General features: G+C 40.8%; 1 protein-coding gene across 5 annotated transcripts in view; it reads left to right on the top strand.

Annotated features, from left to right (window-relative positions):
* Positions 1 to 27,743, top strand: part of FILIP1 (filamin A interacting protein 1) — a 109,551-nt gene that overhangs the window by 24,273 nt on the left and 57,535 nt on the right. For 3 of the 5 annotated variants that reach the window (XR_011328386.1, XM_069804694.1, XM_069804690.1), the window contains exons 2-4: positions 4,130 to 4,198; positions 4,337 to 4,477; positions 20,490 to 20,768. Coding sequence is in view for 4 of the 5 variants with exons in the window: in XM_069804694.1 (XP_069660795.1) it covers positions 20,496 to 20,768 (273 nt within the window). In the remaining variant the exon portion in view is untranslated. Of the gene's footprint in view, positions 1 to 4,129; positions 4,199 to 4,336; positions 4,478 to 4,508; positions 4,528 to 20,489; positions 20,769 to 27,743 lie in introns of those variants that run through there. The other 2 variants (XM_069804692.1, XM_069804691.1) reach the window with 2 other exon arrangements.

Raw genomic sequence — 27,743 nt, 5'->3', positions numbered from 1 at the left:
CCAAATCCAGCATCCCCTGGTCCCTTGTGCCATAGCTTCTTGGAAACCTCCAGGAAACTCCTGACTCCCAGCTCGTAAGACTGTAACAGCAATCTTTTTTAGCTGTTCTACTTTTAATCCTTAGTGAGTCGATAGTTCAATCAAGTTTCAAGGGTAGCTTCATACGGAAACTTTTTCCCAGTTGTGCTAAGCCTGCCATCCCAGCTCTTGGGGCCACGATCACTGGAGTGTAGGATGCTTCTGTTAGTGTGGAGGAGAGACATTGTTGGGTTGGGGGGGGGGGGGGCATTTGTTTTTCTATAATCCTTTTCTCAGGAATAAACTCAGTAATTTCTTTTTTAGCTTTTCTCTGGCCTGTAGCACAAGGAAAAAAAGAGCTTTTGTAATGCGCTGTAGAAAAAGAGAAGCACAACTTTAAGCTGATATATGCGCATATGAAGACCAATGAAAATGAAAAGCTTTTAAAATACAAGCAATTTCTTAAGCAAGAGCAAAGGGGAATCCCAGCTGTGATTACAAGCAATTAGATACACAATTAAGGAAATACATGTCAGAGCACTGCATGGGGGGCTGCTCCCTGGGGGGTGGGAGCAGGGGGAATCCCCATGGGGACTAGTGGGCTGGGGGGCAACCCCAGCCCCAAGCATCAGGCACTTCCCTGGGGATGGACCAAGGCCGGGATGGGCTGTAGACCCACAAGTGGGCCCAGCTTGGTGGGGCCCATGGCCAGGCAGGGCTGTGGACTGTGGGCAGCTGGAGAGCAGCGATGCTGGGGCAGGGACTGATGGCCCCAGGGGAGCTGGCATGGGGTCCTGGACCCTCAGGGCCCTGACAGTAAAATAAATGGAACTGTAATTCTAACGAACATTTCTGACGATAAGAGTCATCATCAAATAGTTGATTTGCTAGTGGAAGCCACTGTACGCCACCTGCCCTCATGGTAGCTTGTGGGCTGTGGGAAGTAGGTACCCCTTCATGCATCCTGAAGCCTTCTCCACTGATGCTGGTGGGGTGTACGGTGCTTGCCAAAATCACCTTCAGTTTGTGTCTTTTTCTGACAAGTTGTGCATAGCCAGACCTTCAGAGTGCTCCACCAGACTGTCCGTCCAGAAGGACTTGACCTTTGTTGTACTATCCCCAGTGTGACAGCTGGAGCTTGGAACTGCAAGGGAGTGAAAAGCAGCTTCGAAAACTCTTTGTTTTCCCTGGCTGTTCCTTTGAGGGTCCTGGGAACTGAGGCTTGTAGATCACTGGGAAGATGGGGACTTTCGTCAAAGCTGTCGTTAGGGTATCTTGGCCAACCTGCCAAAGAAAACTTCAGCTTTCCTTCTGCTAAGTTTGGTTCCCTGATCCGTGGTGTGTCAGGGGAAAGGGGGCATGGGTATGTGAACGAGGAAAGCTGAGAGGCTTTCTCCAAAACAAATCTACAGAGAATCAATAGCTTTGTATTACTGCACTGAGAGTAACAAACAGAAATGATTCTATTTAGTGCACGTGATTAAAACTCTCAACAACCGGCATGGAAAAAACAGCCCAAGAGGCATCCTGCTGTGCAAAGGGCTGTGATGTTATTGTAGCCCAGTTAGGTTAAAGACGCTAGTGAGGCAAAGTCTGCAAGTAAAGCTGCTTCTTTCATTAGCCTAACAGGTGGTTAGGAGCATTTTTGATGTACCTGTGTGATGGCTGTGAGTGAAATACCAGCTTTATTCAAGTCAGTGGCAAAATCCCATGGGCTTTTCAGTACAACACAATGTTGTGTAATGGAAAGTATTTTAATTAAATACAGTGATATTTATCCCGACTGTTTCTTTTGCTCACTGTATTTACTGTGGCATCACTTAGTTAAAGTGGGGAATAAGACATGTATAGGCATAAATACTATCTCTAGATATTTTAAAGTTTAATGAAGAAAAAGGTTTTCCAGAGTCTTGCAAAACATCTACCTTATCCTGCTGCTTGGTAAAACATCAGACGATCTAAATTACTCAAGCCCTAACTGTGTTCTAGGATGTTTCCACTTGGGAAGATTTAGGTGTAGTTACTACACTTGTAAGATGACTTTAAAACAATATATAGCGGAGGGAAAGTACTCTTAAGGACCTATTTTTAAACCATGTCTCCTGTGAACAAGGTTTCTGCAAATCATGAACAACACCACTTCTTTTGCATTCAGTTCATCAGATTTTAATCTCATTTAGACTGACAAAAATCCAGAGTAACTTCTTTAAACTCAGAAGAGTCAAGACAAATGAGGTCAGAATTTGACCCATTAAACCTTGGTCCACCCTTTTTGTAATCTTCATAATTAGTATGAGCTGATTGACAGAAAACTATTCTTTGTTTCTTATACTTTGTGAGTTGCACTGAAAATAAAGCTCTTCACTGCCAAAATATGGCTCACTTTCTTTTATTAGCTCTAGATAGTTGCACATTAACTTTTAAAGACAATAGTCTTGATCCTTCCTCTGTTCAAATTAATGAGAAAACTCTCCACTGACTTTTTTGAAGGACAAACTTTTTGTAGGTCAAAGAATTAATTTCTGTAAATCCCATGTGCCTCATACAAATTATCTCTTCTTGTAAACTGTCATGCCAGATGTGATTCAGAGCTTGTGGGTGTAACAGTCTGATAGCCTGAATTCTTGCACTTGTAGGAAATACTTTCTACTATTAATAAATAAATAGATGGATAATTGCTCAATTTTCTCCTAGAACTAGCTGTTCAAGACTGAAGTTTCCTAAACAAATTTTCAAGAAAATTAAAGTATTTATCAATAAAATAATCTGAGTTTTTTTCCTGTAAAGCCAAGTTTTACTTAATGTGCTTGCACCAATTTAACTGTGATTACAGCTGGTTAAGATTTCATTATTTTATTTATCCTTCTGTTGTTCATAATCCAATAAATCTCATTCTTTCAATTCAGAGCAAGGACAAAAAAATTCTACAAATACCAGGTTGGTATTTACTATTTTGCAAGAATTCACATACAGTTTATTAAGAAATAATGGGGAAATGTGCCATACACTGTTCTAGCTGCTATTAACTTAGACACAGTAGTAGTCCTGCTTTATTCCTTAAATGGTATCATCCCTATATGACTACATTGTTGTTAGGAGAACTATATAAATGATTTAAATAACAGACAGCCTGTACAGCTGAACAAAATTGTTACTCTTTTCTTTAAAAAGATCACAGCTTTCCAGAACATCATGTTCTCCTTGACCAAATGCTTTGCCAAAGGAAAGACCTCCATGGTCTCACAGCCCTCAGAAGCTCTTTGGTACCACCAGTCCTGCCACTGAGCCTGCCTGAGAAATCACTGCTCAGATCCTTTGGCTCTGATCTTTCCATGCTAGCTGTCTCTGAAGTGGGTTTGACCTACCAAACTTTGCTTGTACCATAATCGTGCTGCACAGTTGAGAAGGTCAGGGCAGAATTCAGGGAATCCACAAGGTGAATTCAAATTCTGTTCGTATATGCAAACTAATCAAATGCATGAATGAGCTTTTATCAATATGAAACCTTGCCTCTCTCCAGTGTTACGGCTCTGTTCCCTTTATGCCCTGCAACATCCCCAGCTTTCCAGTAGCAATGCTCCCAGTTCCCTCCATGTCTGCTATACCTCCATGGTATTTGGAGTTGTCACTGTGTCCCCAGCCTTCCTTTGTTTGCTTTGTGGGCTGTGAAAGAAACTGGTCTGCAGCTCTTGCTCTGCTGCAGATTGTCCAGTTTGGCCAGCTAAGGGAGTCATGCATTCTCACTCAGCAGCTAGAATTCTGCAGACTGTGTGCAGTGTGACTAATAGATGGGCCAAGCTGGACATGTTACTTCTCTGCTGGCATTTCATCATTGCATTGCATTGCATTGCATTGCACATATTCTGCAAAAGTAGTGTACGCAATGAGGAACACAGCACATTACCTACCAGCTTTTTCCTTCCCTTGTTAACAGCTGCTTTTTTTTTGGATGGAGGGCGTTACTTGGTGCTGATTGCTGAATTAAAGCAGAAAGCTGCGACTTGTGGCACCAGCTCTTAGGAGGCAGCAGGAGTGCGAGGTTTTACTACCTGGGTTGGTATACTGTATCATACCTGCAAACACATTGCCCAGTGTATTCTGGATTCTTCAGGTTGCTGTGCTGTGTCATGGCTTTGGAGACACATGGAGGAAGTAAATGGGAATCTCTAAATTAAAAAATGTAAGTATTTTCAAGCCACTTTAAGTCTGGAAGTCTGTGTTTTCTAGGTGGCCTGCTGGCTGGCAGGCAGAGCAAGCAGAAGATGATGCTTCTCGCTTTGTCCTCGTGTGCAGCCCCTGAGCCTTATCTTTTCTCTAGGGAGCAGCAGGGACCCCAGTCAGCCTCAGGTGGGAGCAGCAGAGCAATGGCACAGGGACACCTCCACCCTCGACTCCCTCCTTCCCCCTCCGGACCTAGATTCTAGCGAAGCCCCTGCTCTGGAAGCATCCCTCGACACAGGTATTACTGCACACGACGGGCTTTTCCAGCTGACACGCAGGAGCTTCCAGGTAGAGCTGCGCTCCTAAATTAATAATGTTCAGGAGATGCCGTTGCAATAGCATGGCTGGAAAACAACGCTTGAGCTTCCTGCATGTGTCAGCTCCAGGAGGTGACCAAAATGACTTATGTCATCTCTTGTCTTTCAAAGGCTCATCTGAATTGCAGAGCTGTCAAAGCCCTCAGGGACTGTTGAGGATTACCAAGGACATCTTGAATGTACATTATTTTCCCTGAAATTTTTTAGCATGATGAGTTAATAATAAGCATCCTGAGTTAATGAGTTAGCGTAACGAGGAGCTCTTCAGCAGGCACCTATTGACTTTTATGACTTTATGGGTATTTCACAATATTCATCTGGGATTTTGCCTGTCTTTTAAAAGCCCTATTGCTAGTATCACATTGGTTATAGAGTAATCTTTATTTCCATTTTTAAAATGCCTGGTTCACAGTGCTGGAACATACTTTGAAATTGTGAACCCAGCTCAAAAACTGGAAGGCAATCAATAACTGATTTTATAAAAATTTCACAACTTTAAGCCCAATATTATATCATATTTTTAGATGTCTGACTCATTTGGAAAGCTCGGGATTGTCTCTATTAATTATGGCCCCAGAAGTTCTATCTCAACAGTCAGAAAGCAACTCCATTTGTAGTCAAGGATTGCAAACACAATCTTCCTGGAACTGAAAGTTGTACATTGTGCAATTTTTATGGCTTGTATAGCTTTTCTATTTTTACTTGGTTGAAACCTGCAATACATCATATAATCCTCCTTAAATTGTCATTCATAATGCTCATTTCCATTAACTTGGCATAAATAAATTATTTTCTTTCTTAAATTTGTATAGTTACTATTTTGCCTAACAATGTTACACAAACAAAACATTATTTTTTCTCTGATACAAAGCTGATGTGAGTACAAACTGCTAATGATGTGTTTCTAGTGATGGAATTTTTAAACCAAATTTTAAAAAAACACACAGTATTTTCTTTTTTATTTAAAAATATGCATGTGTTATGAAGTCCAATAACTGTTCCCTTACTTTAACAAACCATTTATTTAATCCTCCACCTTTATAGGCATTTGGAAAAGTTTCTCTGAGGTTTCAGAAAGCCTAATAAAATTGCACTTTTCAGCTTTTTCAAGATACAATGGGAAGAACAATTCTGGTTTTTTTCCTTTCTAGAACTTTCCAGTACTTAGAACTTTCCAGTACCTAAAGGGAGCCTACAAGAAAGCCAGGGACGAGCTTTTTTAAAGGGCATGTAGTGCTAGGACAAGGGGCAATGGCTTTAAACTAGAAGAGAGTAGATTTAGATTAGATGTAAGGAAGAAATTCTTTACTGTGAGGGTGGTGAGGCACTGGAACAGGTTGCCCAGAGAAGTTGTGGCTGCCCCATCCCTGGCAGTGTTCAAGGCCAGGTTGGATGGGGCTTTGAGCAACCTGGTCTAGTGGAAGGTGTCCCTGCCCATGGCAGGGGGGCTGGAACTAGATGATCTTTAAAGGTCCCTTCCAACCCAAACCATTCTGTGATGATTCTATGAAATGCATCTTCAAGGTATAAGAGATCAGTCAGTGACAAGGGTTTGTACAGAACTTTTCAGACTTGTTCTTGCTTACATAAATAGAGATAATGTCATGTATTTGGCTACTTGCAGAAATTGTTTGCGCAACATTACTTCATACCCTGGCTGAGCAGAGGGCAGGGGAGCTAAGCCTGCTGCTGGCACACCAGTTCACGTCATCTGTGCCATAACACTAAATGCTGGGTTCTGACAATGTTTTTACTTTCTAGGCTTTCCTGTCCCTCTAATTATAATCCTTTGTCTTTGACACATATGCTTATTTCAAGTCCGAGATTTGTCAAATAGTTGGTGTTTGCTGCTTTCTGCGGGGTATGGCCTGGTGATTTCTAGTGCCTGGAAGGCCAGTGCTACAGCCGAGCCACACTACCACGCTGGTATGTGCTGCCAAGCATTTTTCCTTGCAGGCTTTTGGTTTTTCTTGATGCCAAAAAGTAATAACATTTGTATCAGTAAGTACAATTATAATAAAGATTTTTTTGCAAGCATGACAGCTACCTTAGGTCAAGCACATGGCAAACTCCCAGCTGTACTGAGATTCTCTAAATATGGCCATTTCATACCAGGTCAGTTTTGCAGTCCAAGAGTCGACTGACAAACTGCTGACTGATTTTTTTTTTAAAATTTATGTTGTTTATTTGGCATGCAGTCAACGATGTTGTACGGGATGAATTTAAAAGATATAGTAGGGTATCAGATTTTGGAATTAACTTTGATTAAATGAGTTACAGAACTTAATATGGAGACAAATAGTTTTTGGGGTTTTGACTGAGTTTAATAATTTCTCTGAGACAGTGATATACAAATCCTAAAGCACTGTGCTGATAAAAGGAAATCTGAAAGTGCAACTGAATAGAAATGTACGTGAACTGATGAATTTAACTTGGTTTCCTAGCTGATAAATATTATAATAAACAAATGTATGTATTCCTCAAATTACATTTAGTTTAGCAGAGTCTTTCAGGTTTAAAGATATAAAATACTCTTAATAATTCAGTAAGGAAATATTTATTCAACGTGAGGACTTTTTCCTGACTTTTCTGAAAGCTTTGTGAAGTATTCTCAGTATATCTACAGCGGAGACTCAGCTGGTTAGTCTGAGCCTACTTTTTCTGGACAGCTGTGCTTACCAGTCAGCTACTGGGTGCTCTGGAGAGCTGCCCTTTAACTTTCAGCTGGGCAGATCTGAAAAAAACTCTTTCACCTCTGAAATTCCTGCAGTGTGCATGTGGACAAATACAGATAAGGAAGAGCTCTTATCTGTGGCCTATGCAGGGAATATTAAGAGTAAAGAGGTGGTACTCAAAGCTCACTTAGACATTGTCACTGGGGATAGAAACCCGAGTGAGGTTTATTCTCACTGGGAGTAAAACAATATGTGAAATGTGAGATGAGCATGTGAGAATACTTTCTGTTACATCTTGTTTCTTAAGATAACTAAACATAGCGCTTCAATAAGACAAGAGGTGAATTTACATCCTCACAGGAGGAAAACTGGTTAATCTTCCTTTTCCCAAACCACAGGTGAGAAGCTAAAAAGCAATAACAATACCATTATGAGCTATTCAGAGACAGGAGGAAAGATTAAGCTTTTGACCATAACTAGCATTCACACCTAAGAAAGCAGCTGCCTGGGCAGCACAGGGTCCAAGTTGCTCCCCGCGGCCCCAAGATGTGACGGAGCTGCCAACAGTGACCGTAGCAGGTTCTTGCCAAGGCCATGGGTCCACCACACATGCACAGGAGAAGCAACCCAAACTAATTTCTCAGTCATCTAAACTTCCTTGAAGGCAGCTGAAAAATATTTCAGTAAATAAATAAGTCATGCTGAGACATTACATAACTGCTGGGTCAGACAGTTTTTCACTAAATAAAAAGAAACAGTCATTTCTCTATTTATATGCTGCTTCCTTACCTGATTTACCAATTGTATACCATCTGTATATGCCTCCCCTCTTTTTTTTTTGGATGATGACCAAACTTTTTGGCAATATTGTGAAAAGTCAAATCAGACTTTTAAATTTGTATTGAGAGACCTAGTGATGCCTTAATATTTAGAGCCACCCACCAATTCGCTTCAGCAACATTGAGAACCACATTGCTTTTCTGTCATCCACTTCCTGATAGGGAATAGGAACTTGAAATTTTATTTTTTTTTTCAAATTTACCTTAATTATTCAAAATTAGTTTCTAGTTTCACCTGCTCTAACTAAAAGAAAGCTAACATTGATCCATTGTTTATTGCTGTTTCTTAAATTACTTGGTTTGGGCAATAACAGCCAAATTCCCTCCACTTTTTCTCCCAAAGAGAGAGTTCAGCACAAGGAGTTGTGGCTGGAGAGTCAAATGAGTTCATTTCCCAGTTAGGTAGCTCAGTAAGGGTGAGCTTTTGACTCTTTTCAGTACTTTTTAGAAATACAGGGTTCTCTGTTCCTCTCAGCCAGAAGCGTCCCTGCGGCAGCGGTCTGCGTACTGATGCCTTGTAGAAAATCCATCCCAGCAGCCCAAGCCACTTGAGTTTGTGACTTCGCTAACACCAAGTTGGCAGGGTTGGTTATAGCAGGGATTGTGAGGGGTGGACGCAGTCCCACCGCCTCTGTCATGTCCTAACGTTTGCCACCAAATGTGGCACTGTGTCAGATGCTGATAACAAGATGCCAGACACCTGCTATTGCCTCCCCACCCAACAGCAAAATTGGCCTTTGTAATGATGCATTTATGGATCCAGTGCCAGTTTATGAGTCAGCTTACTGATGTGCCCAAATTAAGGGCACAACCTCTTTAGAGAAGCAAAACTGAGACCTCCCAGCACATCCCAGGGGCAGGATGCAGCAGTGTCCTCCAGCCATGTCCTCTCACAGGGAGCTAGAGCAACACCGCCCTCTGCCCAGCACCTTTTTCCATAGAAAGAAAATCAGGGGATGCTTTCCCTGATAGACAGGAGCCATGGCAGGCTTCAGCAGTGGTCACTGGAGCTGCATGACTGAGGACAAGGATAGGCCTGAAGTCTTAACATAGCCTCAGAGAGCTCGGGCTCCATTTCAAAGAAACTGCAGATTATGGATGAAACCTAAACTCCTAGCTCAGTCACACAAGGGAGATACTTAAAGCTGAACATTGTGAATTTGTGCCAGTGCAGATGATTTTATCTTCATGCAGGCTTGTAAAACACCCACTCCATTTCTAGGAGCTCTTTTGAATATCTTTCCATGGCTCTGAATTGAAATTACTTTCTAAGAAAAGCAGCTAAGAATTTTTTACTCTATCCTAGTGGAAAAAAGGAAAATTCAACCTTTTTTAAAAAGTTAAGTAAGGTAGGGTGTTTGGCTCGTTGCAACAAGACAAACACAATTCACTTAGATCCCCGTTGAAATTGGATTTTAAGAAGTCACAGACATTAAAGCAACTTGGATCAGGCAGCAGGTAATTTTAGTTATGTTAATGTGAGACCAAGCCCATGCAGAGATATGTATTTGCTTCTTCCTCCTCTCTTCCTTCCCTACTCAAAGTACCCATGCTGTGTTTTCAGCTTAGTGTCACATTCTGCTCTGAACTAAAAAGCCAGGTGAAGATGTGAGTAGATTAACATTGACAGGCTGTTCAAAAAAAAGATCAAAACCAGCTCAACCTGTAGATGCAGGATAACTCTTTGACTTCACTCTTTTCAAGTGAAGAAATTGTCTAGGGATTTTGAAACCAAGACATTAGAAGAGGCACAGAAATACGGTTTCTAGAAATGAAAGCTACTATAGTGGATGAGATGGTTTTCAATGCCCAGGTATCTGCAGGTTTTTGTGCTGCTCCCTGTCAGTGTGAGGCATTGGTATTATTTAAATCAGGCTGACATTTACTTCTTTACTTTCTTTGCCACAAGTTCTGAAGTCAGTGGAAAGCTTGCAGGATTACTGGGAAATAATGACAGTCACTGGGCTGGCACTGCCAGGAATGAAGTAAGACTCTCCTTTCCTTTTACCTCTTTACAAATAGTAATGACAAGTGAAGGCCAGGGCTTTGAATAATGCAAGGGCCACTCTGGAGCCTCACAGTGCTAGTCCTCTTATCAGTGACATGAAGCAGAGGAGCTCAAAGTTTGTGCCACCAAGCCCAGCAAAAGCCAGGAGAAGCCTGGTGTGAAGTGGGGATGTTGTGCAACCCCTCTCTCTGCTTCAGCTGCCCTGTGTCTTCCTGACCCCTGCTGAACTAACTGCTCTATCTCCAGACCATCTTTCAGTAGCCACTTAAAAATACGCCTCTAGAATAACTAATATACTTCTGCATGCCTTGACTTAACTTACTTGAAAAAATACAGATTCTTTTCTGTTTTCCCACCACCCTCCGCTTATTTTCTCTCTGCAGACTGTGTATTTATGGTGAATTGCACTTTCCCTTTGCACGGCTGATTAGTTTTCCATTTCCTTTGTTTGTAAAGGAGCAGGCTGTGGAAAGGAAAGGCTGTAAACTAAAAGTGCCAGGGCATGAGCACAGATACTAGAAGGTGAATGTCTGTAGTCTTATTAAACTGTTGGAGTGGTCCCCGGCACGCTTTTGGCCAGGCCACTTAACACCCTCCTGAACCATTTGAGAGTGTGTTTTGGGAGTCAGCATGGGCTAGGAGCAATTCCCAGTGGGCAGTGTTGATGCAGCCAGCATGTTATGGATGCTAAGAGAGCTTAAGAGCCTGAAGGATTTTCCAGGACAGCTGGCCTCACAGTCAGAGAGCAGTCCTGGACATGGTTAATCTCCAGGATACATGTAGCCAGAGAATTCTTTTTTTTTTTTTTTTTTTTCCCCCCAATGGGAAAAATTTCTATAAACCCATCAAAATTGATAGTGAAACTCAATGGCAGGTTTAGTATCAGAGACTATTTTTAACTCCTTGGTTTGAAACCAGTTAAACTTCACAGAGGAGGAACCTTTTGGGAGGTGGAAGGCAGCCCAGTCTAACAGAGGGGGTTAAATTCACCTCTCACCAAACGACCAGGCATTCATGTGCAAGCTGGTACTCTGTGTCTATCAACAACCGAAAATTCCTACAAAGGAGTCACTGAGAGAGATTTGGAACTTGTTCCCTGCCTTAGTTGACAGCTGAAATTTGAGATGCTGCAGATGTGTTTTTACACTGTTGTCTCTTGGAGACAATATTTGTAGAAGATACAGGTTCTCTGTATAATTTCTTTTCCCTTGCTGTAAAATGTAAGGGTATTTACATGGTGAGTATTTTTTGTTATTTTTGTTATTTTTAGAAGCCAAAAGAAGGATAAATTAGTCAAATGTAAAATGTAGCTATAGTTGTTTACTGGTTTCAGTAAAATCAGAGCTGTGCAAATCACAGCTACCGAAAAGAATACGGGATTCACGATTCACGTCTGGTCAGCAAGAGACAGCAAAATACTTCCCTCGACCCAAAGCTTGAAGTTTGCTTTTGGGACATTTATCTTTTTGTCTTGTCTCACACTGGTTAAAATTCAAGTCAATTTTGAAATAAAAAATAATTTTAAGGTGAAAAGTTGAAATAGATTTTGTAGAAAGCTAGTAAGAGTTAGTTTCCTCATTTCCTGATTGCATTCCCTGTTTGCCCTGTGGTTCATTCCTAGGTTAAAGTAGGATTGCAAGGATGACAGAATGACTTTACTTTCCATGCTGCGTTCCCTCAGTGATATATCAGTTTTAGGTATTTTGATTGGTCATTGTAAGGATAGGGACAAGGGACTCAGAGGCAAGAGCTGTGATGATTATCAGCCTGCTCCTGTCTATTGCTGCTTTCAGCAGTTTCCTGCCATCTTGGAAGGAGAAAACACATTGTTACAGGAGCAGTGGTCTTTAGCAACTACTTACAAGAGGTACAGCATGGTTCCTAAGTCCACAGTATATTTGATCCTGCAGGTTATCAGCTTGGTTCTATGCTGTCAACAAAAAGAAATGACTAATGCTTACCTAACACCAAAGATTACTTATCTGCAGGAGCAAAAAATCTTTGGTAGGCCAGCTAATCTGCATCACCTCTCTTATCATTTTCCAGGCACGTTCTGGCTGTCAGGTGATAAAACAAATGTTTAGTGGGTTTGGACTGAAACTAATGGCGACAGTGCTAGCTTTATCTTCATGTGAAGTTCACAGTTTGATTTTCAATTGAAATGGCATAACTCAAAAGGGCAGAAAGCTGTAAAACAATATGTGAAGAATCATGACAGGGCACAGTGCTCATCCAGTCCTCAAGGGGTGGCTGTGTCTCGAGACACGCTCCATCAGCTGGGTGTAAAGTACATGGCCCCAGGAAGCAGGGGCATTTCTTTCCTCCAAGGATCCATGCTTTTCCTTCAAATCAGGAGTAGTCCTGGGCACAGGACACTCCGGTGGGCTGGAAACAGGCTGGGAAGAGGGATGAGTAGGAACCAACATACTCCCACGTCTCCCAGCTCAGCTGAAATGTGCTAGAAAGGCTGCACCGCAGGCAGTTAGCACTGTTGCCACCTACCTTGCTCCTGACCAGTCCTTTTCAGCCACATAGCCACTCTGGAGAATAAATATCTAAACCCTCGTCAGACCTAGTGGCATGTTTGTCTAGTGGTGTCAGCTACTTGAGCTGTCTCTTCTCTGTGACTCCCGTTTGTACTTTCTGGCAGCTGGGAAGCAGAGTAATCAAAACATCGGTAAAGTGATATATAAAAGTTTATTTTTTTGACTGAATGATGATCTAATAGCTTATCATTCCTCATGCCTCATGCATCCAAGATGTTTTTCCAGATGAAGCCTGGGAAACATGAATCTTTGTGAAACAAGTCTATGTTACTCCTTAGTTGGTCAGCAAGCGTTACTCAAGTAAAAGTATTCCAGCTGAAACCACAAGTTTTCCTGAAAATGACAAAATTAATGGAATTATACCAGCATAAACTCTGTTCTTTGTAAATCTGTGCCATAATTTAGCTTGAGGAGAGTTTATCTTGGAATTAAGAAAATGGTGTTAAAGGGGTATAAATCTGCCTTAGTGACGACTGGCTTTCCTCTTTTAGTTTTGTGAAATCCTTTTCTGCTTTCATGCAGATTATACCTGTTCAGAATGGCACCTCGATATGGAATTTTCAGAAATCTTTTTCTTTTCTTCTTGAGAATACATTTATGCTTATTCCTCCCATTTCTTTTTTCAAGCAAAGGAACTATTGTTGAGATAATGCTTGGTGAATATAATCCATGTGCTACTATGCTCCACTGTTATAAGAATCAATTTCAGGAGCTATAAAATAAATCTTTGATAAAGCAAAAAGGTTTTGCTGATTCTCGTGCTGTACCTCAACAAGTGTGTCTGCTATAACGTTGCTACTTTTCTACACTATTTGCAAGCAGCATAAAAACAAAAGTTCTATTCACCAGAATACATTAGGTAATAATGAGATAGCAGTGACTTGATAAAAGAAAATTATCCTACATCTAAAACAGTCACTGCATTTTTGTCAGATACTCTTAATGGGGACAAATTCTTCTTTCTCATAATTAAAAAAACTCAAGTTTCTTCCACAGATGAGACTCCGTGCATGGTATGACAAAATGAGGGAGACACCATGACATCTGTCTGCCATGGGGCACTATCTCCTTCCTGCACGGGCTCCTCTGAGCAATGCCATGCCCTCTCCTCACTCGAGTGCAGGCAGTGGGTGCAGCCCAGGGACCAGCTCAATCTGCTGCATCTGGCAAAGGGCTTACGGGGTGGGAGGGAGCCCACAGAGCAGTACTTCCAATGCAGATGGTGCAAACCCCGCTACGGAGGCAGCGTCAACAGGATGACGTGAACTTTTCTTCTTCAGTGCATGGGGCTCAGCACGTGTGCTTGGGCGTTGCTCCTCCTAACGCCTGTATGACAAATGCTTTTCCAGCACTGCAAAGTAGACCAGGTGAAAGGATGAAGGCAGTAGTGGTGTTATGTAGCTAGACTAGCCACAAGTCCTCTCCTAGTCCATATAAGAATTACAGCCCTGTGGCTTAGTTATTCAAGCTGTTTATGGAGCAGAGAATTGTCCTGATCCATAAAGTATCCATAAAGTGCCAATACTCCAACAACAAGGGCAAGCAGTTTACACATGCTCTCACAAAAGCACATGGGTAACATATAATACTGTCAGAAGGAACAAAGACCTTTTCTTGTTTGCTCTTGCAGATAAGTCATGATGCATATAAGGGCAAGAGATTGGGGGAGGGTTAGAGAGCAGAATGGATTAGTGCTCTAGGCATGAATGTTTAGAAATACAGGAAACTCCAGAATTGCTACAGGTAGATATTTTTTCCATTCTTCACCTTATTAGTCATTTGGTTTAGCATTCTCCTCTGACCAGCATGACTGAAACAAACACTGGAGTCATCTACAACAGCAAAATGAAGAATGAGGTCTGCGTTCCTTTGGCACAGTGTTGTTCGGCTATCACACAGTCCGGAGTCTGACATGTCTGCTTCATGCAGCATCCAAGTCCAACTGAGCAGCATTGCTCAGCATGCACCTCTGCACAATGCAGCCATCAGTTCCTACCTGGGCCTCTGACAAGCTCTTGGTAGCATGATTCCTTTTTATTTCTTCATATCAGACAAAACAATAATAAGGAACATTTGCAGAGTCCAGGAAACCAGCCTGGAATAATTGATAATGATAAACCTAGTCATTTTAATCAGTCTCTGAAGTGGTGTGACCAGTTGCATGTCTACATGTTTGTCCTGGGAAAGCCACACCACTGAGGCCATGTAGCCTTAGTTCTGGCTATCCAGATCCCTTGGGGCTAAAGCCATCCATCCCCATCTGGGGTGGTTCTTGCTGAGGACTTCTAAGCCAACAAGGTCAGTTTGGTGTCCCTATCTTCCTCTCTTCCTGACATCTGAGAAGGTGTCTTCTTTTTTTGTATTTTTGTTCAGTGTTTTTTTCTTGGTATCTACTATTTGCAGATACAGACTGATACTGTTTTAAAAATTTTCCAGCTCTCTTCCTCATTTATGGGGTGTTTCAGGTCTGATGGAGGTTTTATATGATTTTGTCTCCATTTTGAGTATATTTATATTATTTTTCGCTCCTGGTGCTATACATTGATTGGTAATCACTGGGCAGAGATTTGGCTTGCTCAGTTCTTGAGTTCTCAGCAATCTCCCCTGTGTACCAAGCGCTTCCACACAGCACTTTGCTTCACTCCAAATGCCTGCGCAGCGGTGCCTTTGAAAAATACAGTTCCCAAAGCCACAGCTGAGAAACAATTCCAGTTTTGGCTCACTAATAACCCAATTGCACCGACCCTGCAATACATTGTTAGCCTGTCAGAAACCCAGCACTTTCATGTGATATCTTAATCAGTTAGATCTGCAACTGAACTCCAGACTACAAATTTATAGCCAAAGGCAACAACCATATCATGGCTGTAAATCAACTTTTTTGTGTGTGTGCGTGTGTATTATTAATATTATTATTATTATTATTATTATTATTATTATTTTAAGGAGAGCACTACAGGGCCAAAATCAGCATGTCCAATTAGCAAGAGGTACTACACATTAAGTTCAAAGAACTTGCGTTATCTGATTCTAATAGCACTAGTAACAGAGCCTAATCTAACCTGTCATTTCAAGAGCTATAGGGAGAACAAATTGCCATCAATGGGGGAAAGGTTTGGAACACCATGCAGCCTGTCCTCTCCTGACATCCTACTCAGCAAATTCCTCACAGATTTCGTCCTGATGTCAGTAAAACTAACATAAAGGTTATTTCATAAAATCTTGTGTGGATTGCTAACTTGTGAAAACCAGAGGACCCATGCCCAGAACAACAATACAGACTCAAGTAAATAATCATAGCATTTGTCCTTTGTGCTTAAAGCTTAACAAATGAGTGAAACAGAGGAGAAGCTGAAGAGTTCCCATGCCAAGTACCAATGCTGTGAGCACATATTGAAACGAGTAGCCAATAAATGTTGAAATCAAGGTGACTGATCATATAAAGACTTCTTGTTTGACTGAAGACTGTTAGGAAAGATTTCCAGTTTAATATGCAATACGTTGAGGGGTGGGGAAAAAAAAAAAGATAGAGTTAAATATTAGATGCTAAAGTCATTATAAATCATACCAGCTATTTCTTCAGGGAACACAATCCCTTCAGCAGATCAGGAATGCTGTAAGACATGGAGACGTGAACAGGGCAGACAGCAGGAGGACGTTTGTTACCAGTGTTAGACTGGCAGTGTCCCCAGAATCAATTTCGGAACCCTGGTGAAACAATAGATAGGCAAAGTTTTGGGATTTTGGTATTTGCATACCGAAATAATGCTGTGCAACTGGTCAGAAACTTTTCTTCTTTATCATGATACCATCAGAAATACAGACGGATGTCCAAAATGATAATACTAAGCACTCCTTTCCAGCACACCATATTTCAGCCAAGATCACTGGTATGTTCTGGTTACTTCACGCTGCTCTAATTAAAACTCAGTCATCCTTACAGCTGCTTTGTATTCCTAGAGCACTGCACAACAGCTGGATCATGTCGCTGATTTTGGCCCTTAAACTCCTTGGAAATTACTGTGTGAATATCAGAACTTTGGCCCTCTCTGTCACTATTTAAGCTTGAGTTCACCTGCATCTCTGGCTTCAGCACACAACACCTTTGCATTTGGATAAGGTGTTGGAAAAGTATCAACATTGTAACTGAAGACAGAGTAGGTGTTAGCGTTACACTGATTTTGGCAGGCTTTTACACAAAGAAAGGCTGTTAGGGGCAATGTCCCTGAGAGTGACAGACTGTCTGCCACACTGTGATGTAAGACATGCTGCAAAATAAATCTACAAGTGTTAAAGACATTTTTAAAAAGGCCAAGTTTTAGTTCCTTTAGTGACAATCATATCCTAATTAGCTAGTTGATAAAAAAACTCCAGATCAATTGGTTAAGCTGCTCTGCTGCTGTATTAATGAATTAAAAAAAATAATAATAAATTGCATCTGTCCTTTGTGGACCTACATTTATTTACATCAAGTAAAAGCACACTCTAAATAGTCATTCCTTATTTCTCTGTTAGCACACTTACTTATAAACATATAGTCAACTACTCAGCCCTTACATGGCTTCATGAATTGTTATCTCAGCTCCCACAGGGACAGATGGATCAAAGTGACTGTCTTGAGTTATGATGTGACAGGGTGACACACCACCTTTCATGAAGTCTACCATATCCAGCTAAGTGCATCTGGTTGATTATGCAATGCTTGAGGTGGATGATTTGTCTCAACTAGTCATGAGTTAAAATTAATTGTGCACCTTCGGGTCTAACAGTTGTGTCATCTTACTATAGAGAAATCACTAACGCAGCATGTTACTAAGCAGAATACACTGTAATGTAATAATCTGTTTTTCACTGGAAAACATATGTAAGACAGGCTTGCAATATTTATTCTTAAAACATGTAGGATGTTCTAGAGCCATGAAGACATTCAGTGTAAGCCATGAAAAATAGGTTTGGTTTAGAGATGAAAGTGGCAGGAGGCTGTGACCCACAGGGACTCAGAAGGAAACACTTAGAAAATAGAGACAGATTGAATCCCGAGTGCTCTCTCCTGAGAGGAAGCATGGTTGGAAACTTTTAAACCCATTAAAGTTAAACAAATTGAAAAGCCCTATCTGAGAGGAAACATAGTACAATGTTTATTTTTCCATTACAAACCTGAGACCTAAAAGATTTCCTGAGGTTCTCAGGTATTGTTCATGCTTATAATGGAGATCTGTTTTTAGGAAGCGTAATTCATGTGTTTAATCCAAACTGTTTGATGAAAAACACACTGCATAAGCATTCAGGAAGTTAAAGGCCATTGTATACCTGTATCACATATTGTTTGGAAAGGAGCAGACCTACAATGCAAGGAATCTCATCGTGAAACTCTCTCACTCGAAAACATTGGGTCTAATTTTCTCCCCATTTATGCTGCTGGATGAATTCCACTGAATTAATGAAGTTAAGACATGAGTAACCAATGATAATAAAAAGACAATCTTCCTGCAGAGTGTGAAACTACCAAAATGCAAGGCTAATGTGAGCAAGAGATTTATAACACTGGCCCGAGTCAAGTAAGTAGCAAGCCGTAGCAGGCCCAGCATAACATTAGCCAAGCTGATTAGTCAATGTATTTTAGGTTTTGCCCCATTGCTAGTGAATTGCTGCTCTGAGATCCTTATCAGAAAAGTGATGTTAGTGATGTTGAGAAGCATCTGCTTGACTAATGAACAAGCTGCAAACTAAATCCAGAGATGAATTTAAGTGAGAGAAAAGATTTGGAAGCAGTGGAATATTATTCATTAGACCTATAGATAGAAACTAGGCAAGTTTCAGACATGTAGACCCTGCTTCAGCTTTCTTCAGTCTGTCTGTTCAAATTGTAGCCCATCTAAAGCTAGATATTTCTCTGTGCAGATCTTGCTTTCTAGTATTCTTAGACTATCTTAGGTAAACCGGATTTAAGTAAAAAATCAAGGTACCAGAAAATATGACCATATACAAAAGTAAATTGGAGTAAGGCAACATAAACTCCTGATGGTTTCCCTTGTCTGTTATACAAGCAATTTCAAGTAGGATGAAGAATATCCAACTTTTAGGAGACCAACTTACTTTTTACATCTGAGTTTGGCCGTGAACCAAGACTAAATTCACTGCTGCCTTTGTATTGTGTATGACAAATACCTTGATTACAAATAACAATCAAGTTCTTCAACAGTTAAACACTGAAAATAATTACAAAAACCTACTTCAGCATAACATAGGAAGGTGACAGAATAGCAAGGTGACAGGATAGCAATATGGGTCCATATGTAAACATGTCTGAGTATCCTATGCACATCTGTTTAATAATGATAAGTAATGAAATACACACTGATGAACCCATCCTGTCTTCTGTGCCATTGTTAGTCAGTGACACAGGGCAAGACCTTACAGGGTAAGTGGGATTTTAAGGGCTAGCAGCGTCCCTGGCCAATTTGCAGGGTCAAGGGCGAAGAAAGGAGAGAGATGTTCATAGGAGAAGAGAACAGACAGGCAGATTAAGCTAATTTTATTTGAATGTGTTGTGTGGATGACAACTTGAAAAGGGCTGATGTGTAAGAAAGAGAAGAACTGTGAAAAGATTTGAAGATAAGAGCCAGTGGTTTAATTTGATATTGGTGAATGGCATTCAGCAGAGGGAATCAGAGAAGACTGTTGTTTGAGGAAGATAATACACGGGAAGGATGATTTTCACAGCTATGTTTTGTGTGACACCAAGTCTATGTTACTCATAAACTAAACAGGGCCAGGCCCCCATTTGCCCCTAGGGTCAAGTGGCACAATCCAGCCATGCTTGTCCTACTAAATGCTCTTCTCTTCCAGAACAGGGTGGCTGCATCTGGACCTGGGCTGGGTAAATTCCTGAATTGTGCCCAGGAACTGGTTGGCAGAGTGGTAGCTTGCCTGGACCTGAAGTGTGCCAAGGAGTGTGCTGAAAATTTAGTAATACAGTAGGTCAAGTGCCAGAGCTCAGGAACATTTGCTGTCACTGTTTAATTTCCTAGGATAGACATCGTCTAAGAGTGCAGTGTAGGTGCTTAAGAGGGCAAAAATGTGAGCATTCAATAACCATGACCTGACATTTTGGAGAAGCCTTGAATCTTCTGGAAGGACTGCATTGATCTTGCCCATTTACTTCTTGGTGGTTTCACTCCCTCTGTGCTTTTTTTCAAACTTCTTTTCGACTTTCCTTTATGGCACTTACTGTCTAATAATCTCATGCAGTATTTAGTTTAAGATGGAGTTTACCACTTGATTTAGTCTTCATTCTCAATTTTTCTTGGTTACCTGGAATAAAACCGTTGCTTCACTCTGGAAAAAGTATAGAGTGATCTTTGTTTGTCATGCATTGTCACTCCACTCTCATAGAGAATTTATACTCAAGAAATATGCTTTTCTAAAATTTAATTGCATTCCCATCTCTCAAGTAAACTTCATGTTAAAATAAGATCTACTTAACAACCTACTTTGTTTTGATGAATTGTGAATGATAAAAATGTTGACTGAAGGAAAGGGAACACTGGAAAATGTTCTTTATCATTTTCCTGTATCACTTTTAAGTTCCATACATTTTAACTCATATCAGCATCTTGGCATGCTGAAAAAGATGGTTACCCTTACTTTAGGACTCTGTTAAATTTATACTTAATGCCCTGGATTCACTGTCTGCCACACACAGAGTTGGTGAAATGGTTGAGCCTTCTACCACCGTCTCTTGAACATGACAGTATTTTTCATTTTTCACAAGTTTGTTGTTCTTCCAAAAGGCAGTATTTCCACTGCAGCTTTTTCTAAGTAATTTTGTTTATAAATGCATCTTTATGTTTGTTTCTTTCTAGGTAGGGATGAGATCCCGAAACCAAGGTGGAGAAAGCTCGTCTAACGGGCACTTCTCCAGTTCCAAGCCTGTCATCAGCCATGCAGAGAATGAAAAACTTCAGGAGGATGCCAAGAAAAAGAACAAACCTCATCAGAAGGAAGATGAGGTCATGGTTTCAGCAACTGTCAAACGGCACTCAAAGTCACCTGGACCTACTGAACGAAAGAACAAGAAGTCCATAGAGCTTTCTAAAGAGGACTTGATAAAACTCCTCAGTATAATGGAAGGAGAACTGCAGGTAAATTAAACATCTTTTTTTTTAGTATATTTTCTGTGTATCTATTTATTTTTAGGTTGTCCAAGATGTACAGGGCTCAACTAACAGTGACATGCAAATTTAAGGCAAAGGACCATAAGGAGAGAGCAGTGTTTAGCTGGTGTTTAACAGGATAGTCATAGTTTTAAGTACTGCTTTATTTACCATCTCTATCTGCAGCTACCAAAGCAACAGAAATTCTAAACACCTGTCACAACTGACAGAGAAAGGGGGATCTGAAGGTCTTAAACGCTTAAAAAGAGGAAAAAACCACGGATGGATCAGTTTGGAAAAAGGCAAGCAAATATAGTGAGTAATTAAAATCTTTAATGCAAATATTCAAGGGACAAATCTGCAAGTCAGTAATACTGAAAAAAAGGACTTAAGATGGCCCCTGGACCTTCTGCATATTCAGATGTTGCTCAGGGCTCAGCCAAAGCTCTGCCTGTCCCACCTGGCCTCCAGCACTCTGCACATTCCCTGCCTTGCAAAGACTCATTAGTTTTATTTCTTGGAGTAGTGCTCGCTTGAAAGTTTTCTCAGTTGTCCTGATTTGCATGTTTATTCAGCCCAGTAGTAAGTCCTTGATGGCAGAGAGCCTGATTTTGTGCTTAACTCACATCCCCCAAATTTAGATCCAGTTTTGAGGATTCTCTCAATTGCTAATAAATCACGGAGCTCTTGGGAGTCTCAGCCTTCAGGGAAAATGCAATTTCAAAATAAAGAGCTGAAACATGGTATTTCAAAAAGTCAGTATGAAGACTTCTGACTTTTCAAAACTTATCCCCTTTTGTGGTGGGACTGCTTGACAAATTTATACATTCTTCTGTTTGCACTTTAATGATGTTTTTCACTGAATCCATGGACAAGCAGAAAAATAGTGCCCAACCTGTGTGAAAACGTTTTACGTTTCAATCTCTTTATTCTAGTTAACCTTCATTATTTAGCATTTCATATGAATGCTTTACTTTTTCCCTGAAACCCACATTCATAATATTTTTACTTTCATTTTGGACTTGTTACCATCTTACCTGATTAAGAGAAGCAATGGTTTTGGAGGTGATTAGTTAATTTCTTCGGTATATGAGTCACCCAAGTTGCACCATTACCACAATGCTGAAATTTCATCTTATTAAGTATCACTCTTCCTGTACATCATTTACCTTCAGCTTGTCAGAAAGTCCTTTCAAGTTTCAGGAAATACGCATTCAAATTTAGTAATTTTGTCATAAAACAGAGAAGAGTCATTTTGCACTGGGGAAGAAAGTGAGAAAATCTGTTGAATGCAATTTTGCAAAGGAAAAAACCTTCTATCATTGCAGAACAGTATCCATATTTATAGTGCTTCATTTACTTTATACAAAAACTTGTATATGTCATTTCCTAAAAGATGGAGCTAGCATGCAGCTTCAGTGGTGAATAGAGCCAGACCTCATTAGAAATGTATCATGTTCATGTTGTTCAGAAAGATTTACCCTGAAGTCACCTTTGTGGTCTGGAAAGGGGAGGCGAAGAAAGTCACTAAGGTTTCCTGGGTGGCAATAAATGTGGTCTTTATTCTTATCTCTGAGTAATTCTCCTGTTCAATACACGGAAATGTGGCTCTTCACCATAGTCTTTTACTTTGGGGGAAGTTACAAAACCTTTAAAGGACTGTCCATGTTGCATTACCCCTATGGCGATGCTGGGGATAGCTGCCATCTGCACCATAATATGGGCTGAAAATCCTCACCAAGACGATACTCCCACTGCCCTGGACAATACTTTTAGGGATGTTCATACATACAGACCCCACAGAGATGTTAGGAACCACTAAAGCTTCCCGGCATCACGGGAGGATTGTGAGGACAGCCACACTGGTAGCCGTAGAGCGCATCGGTTCTTCTGCTCCTTGCTGCCAGGCAGGGAAGAGAATTATTATTTGTTTTATTCCATAAGAGTTTTTAATTTAGTTTCAAACCCCCCATTTTTGTTAGTTAGTTACCTGGTACCTGTGTTGAACTGTTACTGAAGTGGGCAAGCTACAGCACTTTGGCTTGAGATGAGAGCCTGGCTTTGACAGTACAAACGGAGATGAGCCAAGGAAGACTCCAGCCAAAGTAAATACTCTGGTATTACCTCCTGGCTGTCACAGTGACCTAATGCACTGAGTCATTTCATGGCTTTTCATTTTCAGATCTGTTCGGACATCTCTGGTGGCTGGCTGGCGTTTTGTTGGACTGACAAATCAGACTGTGGGTTTATTTTGAAGCCATTTCAATACCAGCAAAGCAAAGATTATATAGGCATATGTAAGAAAATTTTGTTTTGAGAATAACAGCAGGCTGTACCTGTAGGGAGATCCAATATTTTTTGAAGAAAAAAATGGCATAAAATACCATGACTGTTTGCTCAGCAGCCATGAGCAGGGGGGATCTTCTGCCTGCGTGACCAAATGCAGAGCACGGTGACGCTGCCTTGTAAACCCCAAACAGTGAGCTCAACCATGGGAAGTAATCTGGTCATGGCAACCATGGGGTTAGCAGGGTAAACTGGTAATGTATACATATGCTTCACATGCTTAGTTCACTACTCACATAATCTAACAACACAGCAAACATAGACCCATGCCATGTTGCTGTTGGTATCAATTTTGAGTCCTTACTTTGGGACTTGACCTGCCAGCTCTTCATTTTGAAGGTGAACATGCCAGTGAACTGTGGAGACATGCCCTAGCAGTGATGTTTATGTCTTTTTTTTTTTTGGTCTTTTTTTTTTTTTAAATTATAATGACCTCAGGTAGCTTGCCTGCTCTTTAGCTTCTAGGGCCAAGTTGGACTCAGCTCTGCCTGTCGTCAGATTTCCTGGCTGGGCCCTGTGCACTTACTGACTATAGAGAAGGAAAGGTTTTCATAAACGGCTGAGGTCACCATAGCCTAGGCCTTATTTTGTAAGAAAACAAAAGGGGAGAAAAAGTATACAGAAGCTGTGGCGATGAAAATGTATCCCAACACACATGGCAGGAGAGCTCTTAAGTACAACCTCTCTGAAGGAGAGTGGGAAACAAATGAACTGATGACAGGGATTGATTTTAAAGGCCTTATAGCTCAGTGGAGTGTCTTTTCTCTTGTGAGATCTCACTGCTCATATAAAAACCCAGTGATTACATGGTCTTTAAACACATATTGAACATTTAGGGGCAAAAAATCCATGAAGGATTTCTTCCTATACCTGGGAAAAAAAATTCTAATTTTTAAATACTGCAAAACTGATTTGAAAAGAAAACTTCAAACACCAGTAGAATAAATTGGACCATGAAGGCATGGCATTAATTTGCCTGGTTGTTACAGTGATTTCAGTCAAACCAACATGTGGATATTATTAATTACAGAGCAACACAGGCAGTGTGGATCTTTACAATGATGATATAATCATATCTGTGGTTCACAGATTTTTGTCCAATGGCCTATGTATTTGTCCTGGCAGCAATTTATTCCCTGTACACTTTCTGAGCAGCAGCCATTAATCTCCAACAATACCAACACTGATTTTCAACATTTCCTGATTAGGGGCCCAAAAGGAAATGAGGGGCAGTATTCATACATGTTTACCATTCACTCTTCTATTGCATGTTTGGAAAAAGACCCCACAATAATAAAAGTACATTTATGAAGACATCATCCCACCACAAACCATTGGGTTTTGCAAGAAAAATGATTTCTTAGCCAGGTTCTGTGCCTATTGCCAGGTGACAATTTAAGCTTGGGAGACAGTTTCCTATATTTCACACCAATCTAAATAGGAGCAACTTTTCTACTCGAGGCCTTTATTATAGCTGGCATTTTACTGTGTTTCTCCAGTGCAGAAATGGCATTCATTCGCTGCAGCTCAACCACCCGTTCCTGTTGAGGTCCCTTGCACGCTCTAGGGCTGAGGAAAATGTTTCCTGAGAGCCTGGTGCTGTGGAGGAACAGAGCTCTGCTCCTCAGAGCTGGGCAGCCATGGGGTGTAAATGAAATACATGTTAAGGTATCAGCTGTACGTTTCCTCTGTTGCAGGCCTGAGGATGTGGATGGGCAATATGTGAAATGTGATGTCTTGGAGAACAGTATGTATACTATATGTTATATATAGAATAATCACAAGCCGCAATTCCTGAGAAGTCTTCAGACTTCCAAATGGTCTAATGTAACACTGGGTTCAGACTGACTTTTGAAAGGAAACACTGTGTAGCAGATATTCAGAGGTAAACCTATTTGCATAGCATCCCCCAAATGACTCCACTGACAGAGAAGCCCTTTCCTTTAATCTGTATTTCTATAGACTGCATTTAGTGGTTAATTTGAGTGCTTATGCAAGGCTTCAGTGATGGCTCCCCAGGAAGGATATCTCCCCTTGCCTGGGGAGCAGCAGGCAACACACCCCATGGCAAGGTCTGCTCCCCTTGTATCTCTGGTCCTGGCTCGAAGCCAACACTTCTCATCATGTCCAGTTTGATTTGGTCTCTCTGATTAGGTTGTTAGTGAAAACATCATTCCAGGATTAAGACTGCCAGCCTGGGGTTAGCAGGTTAATTGCATTTGTGCCACTGATTACCAAACTGCAGATTGCACTGGTGGCTTCATCAGCTGCAGGAGGGGTTGTTGTAGGGCAGGTATGGGGGGACTGGTTGCTGATGGTTGAAGCAGGGTAATCATGGAGGGAAGGAGCTCTCTCATCCAACAGAGCCAGGAGGAGCTCACCTTCAGGGGGGCTGCAAGACTTTCTTCTTGACCTGGGTGTATCAGGGAAGGGTTAGCAGAGGTGGGTAAGGGCTGCATGTTTTGTTCTCTCTGGTAAGGTCCTTATGAAACACTTGGATAACAGTGGCTGTACATCCTGCCACGAGGGAAATCCTCTCTCTTAACAAACTAACTCATTTAACAGGTACCCACATGGGCATAGGTGATATACTACCTATTGCGTTCTAACATTTTTAAAGGTATTTTAGTATTTTACCATCTGTCTTTCTATCAGAAAACTAAGATTTGTAAATGTAAAGGAAAGGAAAATTCTTTACTGTTTCTCAAGTCCCAGCAGCTAATTCTTTAGGCAACCACTTTGCTTAACCTTTGTCATAAATTTATCAAGTTGTATTTTAAGATTAGGTGGGTTGTTTACCTTGACTACTCCTATTACAAAACAGTTCCAGAACTGAAAGGCTTTAATGTTTAGAAAATGTCTCTCTTTTAATTTCTAATGCAATTGTCATTGTCCAGTGAAACCCTTATGAAATTGGGCTATACACTGATCACTCTTTGAAAAGCCTACCTCTCTCCCTACTGCTTAATGCCTGATGTGTTTGTAGACAGCAGTCTCACACCCTCTGAGCCTTTGTTTTGCTGTGCTAGCTGTGCCACCTCCTTTTAGTTTCCTCTAGCAAAATAAACTTTCCACATGTTCCATCACCCCTTGATCAGTGCCAGTTACATCCTGGGTTCATCTTTCTTAACATCTGTAGCTGGAACTGTACACAGTGCAGTAGGAGAGAGCTCACTGGTGCCTTGTACATTGAGTTTAATATTTCCCTTTCTCTGCTGATATGACTTTATTTGGCCTTCCTGTTACTTGTCAGTCTGATTGATATAAGCCAGAGAGTTTGACTCTGTAGCTGTAGTTGTGATGTTTTTCCCTCTGTCTCTTTTTCTTCTTGCTGCAATGTGTAAACTTTCATGTAAAGCCTTGAACTGCTTTTGTTTTGAACTTGACTTCCTGAGATGTTGAAATGTTGTGATAGCCATCTAGGTATTGCTTAGTTAAAAACGCCATACAAACTCCTGTATTTTTTCTTCAGTGCCTTTCTTGATGCTCTTGCATTAATATTATTAAATATTGAGCTGTCTGAAAGCTCAAGTAAGGAATATGGGATAGACAGGTGGATGGAAACCAAATGTGTTTCTTTTGGGTAATATTAAAGTCAAAAGAGAAAGCTGGGACAAGATGCCTTGGCACTGGAGGACAGAGTACATACCAGAGTGAAGAGACGGAGTTTTCAAATGGTCATTAGCAATATCTCACAGTTTGAGAAGCTGAAGAGGAGCCAGAGTGGAAAGAACAGGTAAAGCCAGAGAAAAGTGCATGTAGAGTAGCTACGCATAAGTGTTTATAACTGTGAAGTCTTGTTAATTGGATTGAAATAGTTTAGGATTTTCTGAGCATATCATACAGATTAAATCCAAATTCCCTAAGAGAAAAACCTTGGCACGTACAGAGCTACAGGGAAAAAGAGAAGATAGGGTTAATGTGAAGAGGGAGAGGTGACTTAAGGAGAATGGAATGAGAGGAAAGAGGTTGGGCAATAGAAGAAAAAGAGTGTAAGGAAAGGGGGAATAAAACAATGATAAATGGAGCCAAGCCAGAAACATGGAAAGGGGACATAGAAAAGGCAAGACAATGAAGAGAAAGATGGTAACCATGCTGTAGCAAAATGAGAACCTAAAAAAAATCACTGAAAATATCTGGCATAAGAGTATCAGTACAATTTGTTAAAAAATTCTCTCCCCTCTGACTGACCCCTTGTTTGTTTGTGTTTTCCTGGTGAAGCAGGCTTTTGCAGGACAAAAAAAAAAAAAGTTAGGATAGACTTCAGACCACAAATGCTCTTTTCTGTTTTCATTGAGTAATTTATAACGAGAGATAAATTTTTGTCCAGAATACTATGGTTTTTTCTATAGCTTGCAATCCTTGCTGTGTGAAGTGCAGGAGATACCATGGGAGGTAAGCAGGGCTTGTCTAGCAAGTCTTGGAATTATGAATTTTAAAATAAAACCTTGCTGGTTTATGAGAGAGAAGAAAAAAATGAAATATAGTTAAATTGTGCTATTCAGGCAATTTCCTGCTCCCTCTGAAATTAAGGGCTGTGGTACTATCAACCATAGTGATGATAGCCATCTCTCTGGTAATAAAATTGCTTTAGAATTACATGTTTTTCAAAGTAAT

The sequence above is a fragment of the Haliaeetus albicilla genome, chromosome 17, assembly GCF_947461875.1.
Source record: "Haliaeetus albicilla chromosome 17, bHalAlb1.1, whole genome shotgun sequence".
NCBI lineage: Eukaryota > Metazoa > Chordata > Aves > Accipitriformes > Accipitridae > Haliaeetus > Haliaeetus albicilla.
This window is presented reverse-complemented; position numbering and strand designations above follow the sequence as displayed.